Raw genomic sequence first — 16740 nt, forward strand, 5'->3', positions numbered from 1 at the left:
GCCTGGTTCAAATATGTTCTTTAGAGATACAACAGCACAATCAGTCGTCATTCCTTGAACTTTGTGGATAGTGCATGCAAAAGCAAGCTTCATGGGAAACTGTCTTCGAACAGTTCCTTTTCTTTTCAGTGGTTCTTCTGACCTCTCAATATAGACAATGCTGTCATCTCCATCGGGTACTTTGTTTCGATGCTTCTGCCCAGCATTCACATTATCCAAATGCAGGCCGATTAATTTTACAAATGTAGCACCATCTCTATTGTGAGTTGTTACTTTTGCCACCTTGCCAAAAGTGCCGTTTACCAGTCCATCTTCCACATCGATATTTCTGGTAAGCATTACTCTTGCTCCAACAGCTATTTGTATTGTGTCAATGAGGTCACCTCTGTCTCCTTTAAATGGTGCTGCTTGTCTTTTCATTTCCCCTGTTCTGGGATCTTTTTTGTAATCATTTGCATTAATGATTATTATATCTGAAAAACGAGATTGTATGGCAGCTGTATTGTGATTATCTACCTCTTTATTGGTTGCATAGATATGTAATGCATCGGATGGGCACTCTTCAAGGGAGGATCTTATTACAGACTGCAGCATGTGCTTGTCTGCATCAGTCAGCCTCTCATGCTTCTGTTTCACTCTCAGCCTGTTGAGCAGCTCAGCATATGCAAAATCGTCCCTCTGTCTCATTATTTGTGTTAGTGTTATCATCTGAAAATTATTTTTCCAAAAGTCTGGAATGTGGCCCTCATACACACAAAGTGGTTTTGCCCTTCCTAGAGGTGGCAGCTGTTGGAAGTCTCCCACCACTAAAACAGACATTCCACCAAAGGGTTTCTGATTACCTTTAATCTGTTGCAACCTCCAATTTACATAGGCAAACAACTGTTTTGACACCATGGATATTTCATCAATTATTAAAATGTGTGCATTAGAAAAATCTGCCCTGATTTCATCCAAGCTGTTTCCCAGGCCCTGGTATGGAGGCTTTAAGCTTCTTGGAAGCTTCAGAAGACAGTGTAGTGTTTTGCCTGAGATATTAAAAGCTGCAGTGCCTGTGAATGCAGTTAAAAGTATGGTTGGCTTTGAAATGTCTGTATGTTCTCGCATGCATGGAAGCCTTTGCAGTATCTTAGTTGCTTCTGCAAAAATACATTTAATTAAATGAGATTTACCAACACCTGCTCCTCCATTTAAGAAATACAAAAACTGTTGTGGGTTTTCACCAGAAACACACTTTTTGCACCAATCTCGTACACCATAAAATATAGAAGCCTGTGTTTGATTCAAGCTCTGATACATTTTGCGGATCTGTGCAGGATTGAGCTGGGCAGCTTCCACGAGTGGCATGGCTGTGTTACTGACAGATCTAGATACTATGTAATCAGGGATGTCATCTTGCTCATTCACTTCATTTGGATCAGTGGGTTCATGTTCCATTATGCTTTCCAATCGGATCAGTTCATTTGCTGGTGCCAGTGTAGTCCATGCATCTTCAATTGGACCATTCTTTTCAAAATCTTCAATTGCCTTTTCTAAATCCTCATTATGCTTCTCAAATTTCTCACGGTTCTGATTAACAATCTTGCACACACGCTGCAGCCCATCAATGACTGTGAGTTTTACTGAAGCAAGAGTGTAAAATGAGACATATGTGGGGAATCTTGTGGACCTCAGCTGCTCATCTGTGCGATGTGGCAAATAGAGTTTCAGCAGAGTTCCATAGAATTTTTCTGGATGTTTTTGCTGTGAAAAACGTGCAAATCTGATGACAGCAGGTTTTCCCTTTGTTCTTTTTTGTATGTGCCCCATATTATTTTGAAGTGGCAAAACATTTTTACCTTTTGTCTGTCTTCCATAAACAATGCGGTATTCGCTTGCAAATTCAGCCATGCATAGGTTCTCAAATTCAGGTCTGGCTGGTCTTGCCTTGTATTTGTCTGGCAATCCTGTCATCCACACATTCTCTACATCATCATCCATGGCTTGTAAGTACTTCATCGGTAAACTCATCTTTACAGCATTGTCATCTGTAGGTATGAATATGACAGCTCGTGATGATGATTTTAATTTCAGACTGCATGTGCGAGCAACTGCCTCTTGAGCGCTGACCTCTCTGTTCTTTGAATAGGCATTCATGACCTGCTTCATGCACTCACTTTCAGAAAGATTGTCATGGCTTGAGTCTTTCATCACTCTCTTGAGGTAATCACTCATCTCATGTTCTGCTTTCGAAATATATGACAGAATGTACATGATGCAGCTGTATGGATTGAGAATAAACTGTATGTCCATGTTTGCATTCCAGGCTTTTAACAATAGTGGATTATAGCCATTCACCCAGCAGTCCTGTGGTCGTCTCTCCATGACAATTGTATTTGATTTTGACATACATTCAATATAAGTCTCATAGTCTTCATAAGACATATTTGTTTCTCGAAGCAGCTGTGTTATTGATTCAAAGCTTTTAGTTGAGTCATTAAGTAGATCCCACACTTTCTGTAGCTGTTCTTTTGCAATGCTTTCTTTTCTTTTTTCCTCTGCTTCTGTCTCTTCATCTGACTGACCAGCAGGAGCAAGTCTGAGACGAGTTATCATGGTTCTATTAATGGGTGGTTTAGGAAATCCAAATCTACAGTGTTTCTTGTATTTTTTACAGGATTTGGAGTGGTTACGACTGTGCATCTGTACTTCAGTTACAATTTTGTGCAGTTCAGAGTCTCTGTTTGGGTCAGGTAATTTACATGAGATGTATTTATCAATGAAATTACAAACCACCTGATCTTGATCTGTTTCAAACTCTGGAGCATCTTTAACCCAAAATAAGCAGTGAATGTGTGGTGAGCCACGCTGTTGGAACTCTACTCTGTAGAAAAAATCAATTACCTCACCGATAGGTTGAGCAGGTGACATGATTAAATCTCTCATTAATGCTTCAACTCGTTTTTCAAACATTCTCATTGCTGTGACTGGGTTGCTTCTCAGGATTTCACATTTTACTGACCAGTCTAATTCTGAAAAGTTAACAGTTTCACACTGTTGTGCTTTAATGGCTGTTATTACTTCAGGCCATCTCATCTCAGCAGCACTAAATGTACAGAAAAATGTAGGAGTCCCTAATTGCCTTAGCATTGCAAACAAATCACGGAGAGTTTTCTCCCAGTATGCTGGAGTCCCTCTTAATGGTTGCATGAAACGTGTTGCATCTTTATTATTCACAAGCTTTTCTAATTCCTGTTTATCCTGAAGCAGTGAGCAGTTTATTCTCCGTCCATCACGGGTCATGGGTTTTGCTTTCCTTAGCTGGATAGACATACTTGATTTGGCCAAATGCATTTCAGTCACAAATTGTGCAAAAAATATATAGCTTGTATCCCTTGCACAGCGATTGTCAATAGAGAAGAGCCTTGTGTTAAAGTATCTGCTGGGAGAAACATGCTTTGCTCTGTCAGACTCATCAAGTGTGTTCTTGCCATCAGGAAACTGCACAGGAAATGCCATTGATTCAAGTTTTGGAATTTTAAAAATGCTAACAGGACTGTTACCCTCTGCTGGAGCAATGCAAAATACTCCATCATCATATGACAATAACTGCTGTCCAAGATCTGGGGGCTGAAGACATGTATCCAAAACGAGACCATGTTGTTGTTCTGTAGGTGGTTCAGGTTCACCACTGCCATCATTTTGATTGTCATTGTTCTGATGTACAGTGTTTTCTCCTGGGCCACAGCAGTCAGTGTCCATTGGTTCATCATTTACATTAGATTCATTTGTAGGCTGTCCATGATCATTAAGCATATCCTCTGCTGATAGTTCCTTGTTAATTACAATATTGTTATATTCTGAATGGATTTCTTTAAGTTTTTGCAAAGCAGACACGACTTTGTGCATGTTCATAGTCTGAAACTGATAGTGACCTTGATAGCACAAGCGTCTTTTAAGTTTCACTGTAAGCAGTTGTGACTCACTTCTAGGTCTGGGTAAATTATTTACAGTTGATTCTACATCAGATGCAACAGAAATTACAGCTCCTTTTATAGCTCGCTGTTGCCCTTTAGGAAGTGCCAAAATCTTAGCAAAGGGAATGTATTTTGCAATTACATGTCTTTCAAGAATATTTAAATCGGAGAGTTCTGGAGGAATGGCAGTGAACTGAAGATTATTGGCCAGAGCAATGTCTGGCATTATACCTATCTTCAGGGTTGTATGGCAGCAGTGACAGATCCATTCTGTATTTCTATTCTCAAAAGCACACTGATCAGGACAGTCATAGCAGAAGTGAACATAGTTACCTGTCAGGCATAAGGAAACTACTCTTGGGTTATTTTGATAGTTTTCATGATTACAACTGCGCACTTGATTTGAAAAGAGTGCTCTTCCACAGCATGTGCAGACATAGGTAGGTCCCTGGTTTATTACATGTCTAAAAATATTCAGTGCCCTTAATTTGTCTGTTTTCTGTATTTTAACTGGCTTACTATTTCCAAGATTTTCTGTTGCCTGGTGAACATGATCTATTAATCTGTATTTGTACTGTATTTGTTCTGCACACTGTATCTTGTGAAGTACCTTGAGTGCAGCTGTTTTGTTTTGTGATTTAAATAAATAGTATGCTTTGTGGCGGGACCTAAATTGTGAACCAAAGTGATAGAGTTGTTGAAACATTTTTTTTCTTTTTTCATAAAAGTTCAAATCATTTTTGCACCTGTTTGAATAATATTTTTTTTGCTTTTGTCTAAAAACAGGGTCATTTAAATACCTATTAACAACATACTGCATATGCTGCTGCTTATATTTAATATTTGTTCGGTAATTTATAATGACGTAGTTCTTTAGTCTATCCCTGTATTGTTTATTATTCTTGTAGTTATTAATTACATTCTTCTTCTTCTTTTCTCTGTATTGTTCATCATGTCTGTAACTGTTTATCGCTTTACACTTTTTGTTTTCTCTGTATTGTTCATCATGTCTGTAACTGTTTATCGCTTTACACTTTTTGTTTTCTCTGTATTGTTCATCATGTCTGTAACTGTTCATAGCTTTACACTTTTTGTTTTCTCTGTATTGTTCATCACGTCTGTAACTGTTTAGTGCTTTACACTTTTTATTCTCTCTGTATTGTTCATCATTTTTATATTTGTTCTTTGCATTACGCTTCTTTTTCTCTTTGTATTCTTTATTGTCTCTGTAATTTGAAAGGCTTGCACTTTTATTTCTTTCTCTGATTTTTTCACTGTTCTTCTCATAATTGTTTTTCATGGCTTGCTTTTGTTTTTCTCTGAAAGTTGCATTAGTCCAATAGTTATTTTTCATGGCTTGCTTATGTTTTTCCCTGTATTCTTCACTTGCTTTGTAATTTATAATTTCTTTTTGATTAGCTGTATTACTGTGCAGTTGTTTTTGGTATGCTCTCTCTCTTTGAGTCTTATTCAGCTTCTTTGATTTCTCATTTACATCATTTAAGTGGGAACCCTGACGATATAATGGTAATGGTGTACCAGATGAATCCAGTGAAATGTTGTCAAAAGATCTACATTGCTGATTACCAGAGGGAATGTTGTCAGATGATCCAGAAATAACGCATGGCTCTACAATGTTGTTCAGTGAAGTTTTACTGCTTACACAAATTTCTGCAGTTATGTTTGAAAATGATAAAGGAAGCAGTTCAAACTGTTCACAATTGCTCAGTCTTAAGCACCCTTGAAACAGCAGTAACAGTCTCTCAATCATATCCTCTAAACAGAAAAATGTCAGCATCACAGCAGTACCTGTACCCTCATCAGCAACCATGCCATCTGAAGCTCTGCAGTGCGAATCAAAATAACCAAACCTTCCTGAAAGATCTCTAAACACAGCAATACACCAGCCTCCACAGAGCATCAGTGCATCACTTACATCAGTTCTGAGACACTGGAGGGTGTTCTCAAGGTTTTCATATTCGCCAAGAGCCGGTCTGTCTCTGAGAAATCCAAACTTCTGGGGATGTTTAAGGATGTTGTAGCACTGTAAGCTTGTTTCAATAACAGTAGGAAGCTCGTCAAAATTGAGAAAATTGTCCACAAACTGTCCCTTATTCTGCAGTGTACGTTTGACACTAGTGTACAAAGCATCACCTTTCTGTAAAACGTAGTCCAAATCTAAACTCTTGAGCTCATTACACTCATTGTGCACAGCTAGAAACATTAACGCATTGCAGGTACACTGACGGCCATTGGAGTATTCACCATACCTTTCATCGGTTTGACAGTGGGATGCTGTAACAGAGAGCACATAGGGGTTGACATCTTCATTACCTGGTACAGACTTTGTGATGCAAATACTGTCACCTGAAGCTTCTATTTTCCGGCGCTGCTTCTGGATTGCACTTCTTTTTCCTTTTTTGGGCATTGTGGCAACTTTTTTAAAGAATAATTAACACAATAATAGTAGAAAAAATGCTGAGTAAAAAATTTATTTCAGTCAATTTAATTTATTAAAATAGCTTCACAAGTTTAACAAAAACTTTAAATATCAGCAAAATTGTATTTATGTCTAACTCGCTCAATAAAACTCTGCAAATGTGTAATACACTAAACTGATACAAATATTTGAATTCAAAGTAATGTCAATTTCTTAATGTATGTAAAAGATAGCAACAATTGGTTTAAAAATACAGAACTGACCAATAAAAATTTATTAGGTCACTGTCAGTGTTAATGTCTGTTGTGCATGCGGTTGTACAATACACAATATAACTTATTTCACCATATAATTGTGTTATGCTGGACCACAAAAAAATATTTATGAATATAAATTCAAGCAAATTGATTTGCCAATGTAATCTTTGAAAAATGTATGTTCGTTGAATACAACAGCTGAGTGCAGTAGTCAACAATTCTTCTCTGGAACTGCTGGAATTTAAATGAAATTTCAATGCAACTAACTAGGAATTCACTTTTTTTTTTTTTATTTACAAAAACTGATAAATCTTTTATTTGAAATCAAATTGGCTGTATTTGGGTTCACAAAACTCAGAATCACTTGTATGAGGATTCACAAAACTCAGAATCACTTGTATGAGGATTCACAAAACTCAGAATCACTTGTATTATGGTTCACAAAACTCAGAATCACTTGTATTATGGTTCACAAAACTCAGAATCACTTGTATTAGGGCTCACAAAACTCAGAATCACTTGTATTAGGGTTCACAAAACTCAGAATCACTTGTATTAGGGTTCACAAAACTCAGAATCACTTGTATTAGGGTTCACAAAACTCAGAATCACTTGTATTAGGGTTCACAAGACTCAGAATCACTTGTATTAGGGTTCACAAGACTCAGAATCACTTGTATTAGGGTTCACAAAACTCAGAATCACTTGTATTAGGGTTCACAAGACTCAGAATCACTTGTATTAGGGTTCACAAGACTCAGAATCACTTGTATTAGGGTTCACAAAACTCAGAATCACTTGTATTAGGGTTCACAAAATTGCTTCACAATAACTCTTGTATATGGGTTCACAAAATCTCTTGTATTTTGGCACAGTTTCTTGTATTTGGGCACAGAGTCTCTTGTATTTGGGCACAGAGTCTCTTGTGTTTGGGCACAGAGTCTCTTGTGTTTGGGCACAGAGTCTCTTGTATTTGGGCACAGAGTCTCTTGTGTTTGGGCACAGAGTCTCTTGTATTTGGGCTCAGAATCTCTTGTAATTGGGCTCAGAATCTCTTGTATTTGGGCTCAGAATCTCTTGTATTTGGGCTCAGAATCTCTTGTATTTTTGGTTCAAAAAACACACGCACACCACACACACGCGTACACCACACACACAGACAGACAAGGAGAGAGAGACAAAACAAACTGTTACAATTTTGACAAATTAAGCATACAAAAGTATCCACCTTATTTTGCAATAAAAAAGTGCTTTTCTGCGTTTAGATTAATTTGCCTCTACGTGTAAACGACTATGAATATCAAATGAGAGTAAATGGTGTGCTACAAAGCAGATTGATTGTGACAATTTAGTGAATGAAAAATACTATGATAAGAAAAATTCAGCTCTATAACAAGCTCTTTTATGTGGTTGAAATCTTGTGATGGAGAATGGCAGTCTTGCCACATTTATGGCGGCTAAAGGTTATAGTGGCTGTACCCATTCTTAAATGAAAAATAAGGTGGATATATTACTGCAGTGATGAGAACTCACAAATCTACTTAAAAAAAAGATATCAAACAAAATCATATTTTAACAATAAGATATTATACTTACATAGACCGTAAAAATGTCCAATCTGCTGTAGAAAAGCAAAAAAGATAAATTAAGATTAGCTCATATCTTACATTGCATTTTTTTCTTCAATTTTTACCAAACATGTACTGTTTTATTAAACTGTGTTTTTCATGGTACTTTTACACAACAATAAGTGTAACAGTTTGTCAATATTTGTTTAAATGCATTCCAGAAACTGATTAATTTTAAATGCATATAGCAAGGGATTTTTAGGATGTTAACTAGCATACAAACCTGTAAACAATTGAGAATATGCAGATTATTTTTTGATTTTCACTTCTCTACATTCAAATGTGCTAAAGACACTCTTCCGTATGTTACACTCATATACCTTTTTAAAGATGGAGCACTGCATTTTACGCTTTGCACTGTATAAATTTTGACCGTTTTAAACAGTCCTGTTTAGAGAACTAAATTTCACTGAATTCAATACAGGTAATATTCAAATGGGTTTCTCAAACATTCATAAAAGTGCATTTGTCATAGTTGTTGTACAAGATCTAAATTTGAGGTTTTTAAATTAAGCTGTTTTATTTTGTATTTAGTTTTTGACAGCAGCACAGTACAGTTGTTAAAATAACACCATAAACTTTAAATTGAAGAATTCATATGTCTGAAATTCAAGTACTGTCAAGAAGCATGGGAACTCATAATTGAGTTACTACTTAAATGCATACTTGAATTATTTGTAAGACACTGAATATAATAAATATTTTTAGAAAATGTACTTACATGTCAAAAAATGAGAGACTTGGGTCTGAGTGGCACTTAAAAGTGCCTTTTGGGTATTATTCAGTTGCTGTTGAAAAGCAAAAAAAAAAAGGCAGGGTGAGGGGGGTACACATGTTATAAAGCATGTATGATTCAATGTCATGGTTTATTAACCATACATTAAAGATTCAGATAGGCTAGAGAACTTACCACAATCGTAACGATGTCTTCTGCTGAAAACAGAGAGAAGAAAAAAGTTATGTTAATGTTTTTGTTATTTTATACTAATTTATTAATTTTCTTTTCGTCTTAGTCCCTTTAATCAGGGCTCACCACAGCTGAATGATCTGCTAACTAACTAACTAACTAAAACTTCCAGCATATGTTTTATACAGCAGATGCCCTTTCAGCTACAACCCATCTGTGAAACACCCATACACTCTCACTTACACACATACACTATGGACAATTTAGCTTTCTCAATTCACCTATAGCGCATGTCTTTAGAGGAAAAACTTGTGGGAGAAACTGGAGCACCTGGAGAAAACCCATGCCAACACAGGGAGAACATGCAAAATCTACACAGAAATGCCAACTGATCCACCAGGACTCAAACCAGCAACTTTCTTGCTGTGAGGCTACAGCGCTACCTACTGCGCCACCCATTGTTTTTTATTTTAACAGTATAAACCAACTTAATAAGAGAGCTTATGTAAACATACAGGAACACGTTTTAATACAAAATAACTACAATGCATTTAATATAGTGCCTTTTTATAACTGAAATGATTTATGCAGTATGTAAATGATGACTCTGAATGCAAATATTGAGAATTTGGCATTAAACATACTTACATGCACAGAATCAACAATCTGTCAGCAAAAAAGAGAAAGGGAGAAAAAGAAACGAAGAAACAGATTAATAACTTAGCCACCTGTATAAAAAGTAAGTCAAACACTAAGTTGTACTATAACTGCACTCAAAATAAAATCGGTAAAGTGGAGTTTATTTTACGAGCTGTTAGTTGAAAACGACATTTCCATTCACGACCGTTAACCGTTAGAGTTTGAACGGGAACAAGTTTATCAAATTGATTGAATGTTATATACAGGTTACAAGTAAGGTATCCCAGATAGCAGGCAGTAATCGGCCCGAGCTCGGCTGCCCCCCGGCGCCTCCGGCTCCGACTCGGCATCGGCGAGTGTTATCCGGGCCGAGTGCGGCCCGCAGCTCGCTCGCGCACATGCGGTTGTGATGCGGCTGTAAAGCACTGGCCCGATTCCGGTCAACCATATCCTGGCCGCTTCTTGCAAGGACTCGGCTGATGGCAACCGATTAAGTTCTTATTTTATCTAGTAATCTGTTAGCGCCACGTTTAATGATAATTTGAGAAAATATTCATGGTACTATAGCAAAAAAAAAAAAAAAAGAATATTTAGTGTGGATGGTCGCAATGTTTAGACGCAAACATAACAATATTATTTATAAATAGATTATACATGTCATCTAGAGAAAAACTATGTAAAATTCGCTTATTTTTGAGATAGCACGCTCCTGTGCTGACTGTTTTTGTTTTAAAGCAGAAGTTGGTTTCATAATAAACACATGCGTTACTAAATTCCTGATCCAAACTCCAATCCAGACGGTGGCGGTAATGCTCCAAAAAGCTGGTTGTCAACCACCATGGCACGAAGATCACAAGAAGAAAAAGTTTGGTTTTTCAAAGACTTCAAGTGGATTCCGGTCAGAAAGGTAAGCTTTTTACTGCTTGTGTTCTGTATAATTAGCGAATTTAGAGCTTAAAACATTTCCACGGTGTTTGGTTGTAACAGTGTTTAGTAATTTAAAACAGTTTGATACGAAATGTAACTTGCTTTAAGAAACACGACTGGAGCTAATGTATGCTAACGCTAACAGTTACAAACACGTCTGAAAGTTCCTGTTCCTTTTACACAATGTTAGATTGTAACGTGTGTAGTAACTGAAAACTATTTTAATTATTTTAAAGAAACATGAAACGAATTTGTGTGTATGCTAACTTTGCGTTAAAGAAAGCTTCTGTAGACGAATCCATTTACTAACTTGGCAAAACGTGTTTTTTTCCTGATTTAACATTATAAAGTACCGTGGATGTTGAAAAAATCATTGTACTGGCGTATACTTATCCAACAGTATTAATTCTGTGATTATGTGTAAATAAAAACTAATCGTTTTGGATTAATAAAATATTATTGTTTATCTTGTTTATGCAGTTAGTCACGAAAATGATCGAAACTCGACTGTTTACTATTCTCTTTAAATTATCCAAGAGAAATATATTACTATGCACTTTAATTCATATGTGTTAGCCTATGTGAATCAATTATATCTTTTGTTCAAGCTGTAATGGTCAGTTAATGTAAAACTGAACGTCTTAAAGCAGATTTTGATGTTTTTTTTTTTGTTTTTTATGTTATTGACAGTGATAAATTCTGATTTAAATGAATGGGTAACAATATTTGTTGGTTAAGTCTTATTGTTCTTGTTTAACAAAGGTTAGTGAGATCATTTTGCAGCACATCACGACCAAAGAAGTCAATGGCACACTCTTTTGAACGTGAATAGGCATGTTATAGTTGTGTGCTAAAAGTCCATTATAAGCTGTAAACTGCTGATACATTTTCAACATAGATTGAGCTTTTCAGACATTACATTACTAATTGCTTCACAAACAGCTGAAATGGTTTATTGTTATTGGCTATCATCATCAAACATTTTTCACAATGGTAGGTTAATCTTCATGGGTACAGAATAATGCATGTGCTTGACCATCTTACAAATCTATGTCTCAGATTCATAAGGCTGTCACTCTGCATGAATCTCCGAATAAATCTTGTGCAACCTTCTGTGTACCGATTATTTACACTATAGGTATTATATGCATTAATTAACTTTGATAGTATTTCAGGATTTGAACTTTTCTTTACGGGAGGTTAACAACAATGTGATGTTTTATTATAGATGCATATGAGGAAGCTCGACTCAAACATCCACACGCAACTGTGATTTCTGACTGGTAGACAGATGAGGACGATGATTGCCTGTCATACATCTAAAGACAGAACAGGTTTGTTTGCAATTATTTTAAACACATACTGTCAACATTATGTCATTGATCTATTACAACCTGTGAGTTTTGCCCTGGCACTATACTAAAGTGATGTTTTGTTTTGTAAATGTATCTGATTAAGGGACAGTATAGACACATCTATACCATGATGAAGAAAAATTACTTGGAACAAAGAGGCTGGATAAAAGGCAGGTATGAAGATTTCAGAAATCAAGGCAGCACCACAAGTACCATCACCATCAATGACTATGGCAGAAATCTTAAGACCACCATCAAGATGCACAGATAATGTACATTCCAGTACACCAGGCGTGTCCAAACTACGGCCCGGCTTTTTATAAATATCAATAGAATCTGTCCCGCTATACAAAAATGAACGTAATTCAATAAATAACCACCGGGTGTCGCTATTACATGCATTCAATTAAGCAGCAGTTCTTGTTATGATCTATCTATCTGTCTGTCTGTCTGTCTGTCTGTCTGTCTGTCTGTCTGTCTACACACAGTTGAAGTCTGAATTATTAGCCCCTCATTGATTTATTTCTTCTTTTTTAAATATTTCCCAAATGATGTTTAACAGAGCAAGGACATTTTTACAGTATGTCTGATAATATTTTTTCTTTTGGAGAAAGACTTATGTTTTATTTCGGCTAGAATAAAAAGCGGTTTAAAATTTTTCATGAACCATTATAAGGTCAAAATTATTAGCCCCTTAAGTCTTCAGAACAAACCATTGTTTTAAAATAACTTGCCTAATTACCTTAACTTGACTAGTTAACTTGATTAACCTAGTTAAGCCTTTAAATGTCACTTTAAGCTGTATAGAAGTGTCTTAAAAATATCTAGTCAAATATTATTTACTGTCATCATAGCAAAGATAAAATAAATCAGTTATTAGAAATGAGTTACTAAAACTAATATGTTTAGAAATGTGTGGAAAAAATGTTTAACTCTCCGTTAAACAGAAATTGGGGAAAAAATAAACGGTGGCTAATAATTTAGGGGGGCTAACAATTCTGACTTCAACTGTATTTATATATATATATGTGTGTGTGTGTCTGTGTGATGTATGTAAAATTTGGCCCGCGACAACGTTTGTTTTTTTGCATCTGGCCCTCGGCCCAAAAAGTTTGGACACTCCTGCAGTACACCTATGAACATTTACAGTCTTTGTTCTAGTGCAGTTTGAGATCAAGACAGAACTTATTGCATCTCGTGATGTCTTTGTAAGAATTGAAGACATCACTAAATTTGTTAAGGTTTAATGCAGCTAGAAAGTAAAGATCAACTAGAGAATATCAGCAGTGTCTAACCCACTGTTGTATTTACAGAAGTTGTATGAGAATAAGCTACAGGTTGATTTATACTAATCTGTTATTTTTCTTTTTTAGCACGACTGACTGAAGTTTTAAAATCATGCAACGTCATAAAGCAGCAGCTGGGCCTGATTCTCACAAAACCAAAACAGACGTGATGAAATTCCAGATGTAAACACATTTGACCTTCCTTTGGCCAATTTGATTTGGAAAAGCTTGAAAATCAACTAAAGGAGCAGCCCGAACAAATGAAGAAACTGGTAAGTTCAAGCTCTTGCTAATTTCAAAGTGTTTTAAGTTTATTTGTTTTTTTTGATAGTGTTTTTGCTTCGTAGGTAGCCTACTTTTTTCCTAATTTTTTCTTTTTTTTTTTACATTAGTACTTGTTCACTACTAATTATCTGTTTATCTTTTAATCACAGATGGAGCGAGGACAAATGTCCATACCACGCCACTGATAAAGAAGTGGAAAAATGCATTACAAGGTAGCTACAACTTGCCCCTGACAGGGATGGAGGAAGAAAGAAGAGAAAGCTAATGTGTCAAATGTCTACATCACTATTTTGTTTTATTTTTTAAACAACATTTTAAGTGTATTAGGATGTTCCCTGATACTTGAACAATTTGTTTCTTTCATTTGCATTTATATATATATATATGTATATGTATATATATATATGTGTGTTTGTGTGTATATATATATGTATGGTATGTGTGTGCGCCAAATTCTGAAGAAACATATTGCTACATTTTTAATAAACGTAATACAAGTAAAATTATAAATATAAAATTGCACAAGACGTGTATATATATGAAATGTATAATCATCTCACTCATGTCTTGCTGTTTGTGCAATTGATTTTGTTCAAGTTTATTTAAAAAAAAGTTTGACTTTATACTTCTGCAATTTTATATATATATATATATATTTGTTTGTTTATTATTATTTAAACGTTTTATTAAAAAATGTTTCAAGATGTTTCTTCAGAATTCTGCAGTACTTTTAACAAGTTTGACTTGGATATTTTACGGATTGTCATTGGTATTTTTAAGATGTTTCTTGCTATATCTTAAATTGGTTTCTATATTTAGGTTCATATAAAATTTAGCTGTTTTTTACAAATTTTTAATTCAAGTCTATTGGGAAAACAGGGTTGTTTTAAAAAACATCTGTGTTTGTGTGTAATTTTTAGATTTTTTGTTTAAATCTTTCTGTGTGTCTTTATTGTGTTGTTTTATTGTTGTTTTTATATTGATATTCTTGTGCACTACAAAATTATTTATAAAATTTTAGTACTATTTTTTTTCATGCAATCAATAAACGTTTAACATTTATTTATTTTGTCATTTGTCTGATTATTTTCGTTACAGAATATGTATGCAGTTTGCACTTTATTCAAAGGTTAAACGCAGTGCTTAGACTTTGTGTTTACATTATAGCCTGTGTTTGCTGTTATATAAATTCAAATGGTTGTAATACCATATATCAAGTACCAATGTAATACCAAAACGTTTTATAAGGTGTATAAATACGGAGTCGCGCCAGCTCCGGGCCGCAGCGCACATTACCCTCGCGCCGATTCCGGCGCGGATGCGCAGCGTCGGCTCGCTTACGGCCGCCGCATCTGGCCCGCTTGATTCGGGCCGGAATCGGGCAGTGAGTCCACAGGCATCCGGCCCGAGTCCGGCAGCCGAAGTTGGGCCGAGGGGTTAGTCTCCGGCAGGCGACAATCTAGCCGGAACTGGCCCGAGTGTATTTTGCTATCTGGGATTACTCTCCTAAACTAACGGCAAACAATGAAGTCATCTATTGTAATATTAGGGTAATTATAAATTGCCATTATTTGTATGAGAGAAGCGGAGAGAGAGATATTCAGAAATGGGTGAATATTTACCTGCCGGAGCAACGGTGTAGAAATGACGACGGTTCAAAATTGAATGACAGTTCATAACCTCCATCAATGTCATTGGATAGAATAAATCACGTGGTAAACAACTGATGACGACCGCGAGCCGCAATTATAATTACATATAATAAAATAATAATAATAGTTTTGTCACTTTTGTCTATATTTTATAAAGTATTTAATATAGCAGCCATTAAAAATGGAAATTTGGTACATAATCATCGTGTGTAATGTAACTGTAAACATATTATTAATAAATTAAACAAACCCACATACACACACATTTTATTATAATAAATACAATGTATGCTCAAAGTTTATGGTAATTCCTAGCAGCTAGGGGACTTAATAAACTATTGAACGATTAATGTGATAGGAATTTGACAACATAACATGCATGAGACATGAATTACTGTGATAGTAATTAATATAGTAATTGATATAGTACTATATTTTAATATCAAAGCACAAAAACAGGTCACATAGACCAACAATTAAAAATATATATTTCTAAAGGATGGTAGATCATCCTTTAAACTGGGATGACAATTTTAGGTGGATTATTTAAGAATGGATACCTCGAATGGTTTTACCAAGGGATTACCGTTATGGCACTTCATTCCGTCCACTAGATGGGGTTATAGGATAAGAAATATGACTTTCTTCAGCTGTTTTAGTACGATTATGACTCTGCAGAAATATATAAAACGCTAAATAAATTTAATCAAATGTAATTTATCTAAACAGTTTATTCATAAAGAATTTTATTATTTATTTATATTTATTTATTTATTATTTGTTCTCAGGGCTTTAAATCTTATTGGCTGATGATCACAACCTTGACGTCACTGGCTTGACAACGTCTGACAGGACCGTATCCACTAACGTTTTTTAAATTAAATCAGCTGTAATTAAAAATAAAGATTGATGCATACCGGCATTAAGTAACTTAGTTAACGAAGAATTATGAAAATAATAATTTTTATTCGCTTTAAATCCTATTGGCTGACGGTTGCTGCCTTGACGTCACTGACTTGACGATGTCTTCTGATTGGACCGTATCCACTTATATTTTCTAAATTGAATTAAATGTAATTTAAAATAAAGGCTTTGTGCATACCAGCATTTAGTAAGTAACTTAGTTAACAAAAAATATGTGAATTATTTATTTATTATTATTATTTGCTCCCGCTGCTTTAAATCCTATTGGCCGACGGTTGCTGCCTTGACGTCACGGCCTTGACGATGTCTTCTGATAGGACCGTACCCCGTTGAAGTAACGTTGGTGCAGGTCCACACAGTTTATTCCTTTCGAAATCAGCGCCAGAAGTCAGAGAGCAGAAAACGTAAGTGTAACTTTTACTTTTAAATTTCAAACTTAAACAGTTATATTAATATACATAATATACATTAATATATTGAGTAA

General features: G+C 35.4%; 1 protein-coding gene and 1 long non-coding RNA gene across 2 annotated transcripts in view; one reads left to right on the forward strand and one right to left on the reverse strand.

The window, feature by feature from the left end:
- Positions 1–16740, reverse strand: part of LOC137490965 (protein NLRC3) — a 766684-nt gene that overhangs the window by 561305 nt on the left and 188639 nt on the right. The window contains exon 5 of the mRNA XM_088650120.1: positions 11914–11942. Within this exon, the coding sequence (XP_088506246.1) occupies positions 11914–11942 (29 nt within the window). The remainder of the gene's footprint in view (positions 1–11913; positions 11943–16740) is intronic.
- LOC137491007 (uncharacterized) lies at positions 10680–14742 on the forward strand. The gene is made up of 6 exons (XR_015483674.1): positions 10680–10734; positions 11983–12088; positions 12213–12283; positions 13483–13667; positions 13830–14033; positions 14384–14742. It is a non-coding gene; the product is annotated as an uncharacterized LOC137491007 (long non-coding RNA).

Source organism: Danio rerio, chromosome 4 (assembly GCF_052040795.2).
Source record: "Danio rerio strain M-AB ecotype USA chromosome 4, GRCz13ab, whole genome shotgun sequence".
NCBI lineage: Eukaryota > Metazoa > Chordata > Actinopteri > Cypriniformes > Danionidae > Danio > Danio rerio.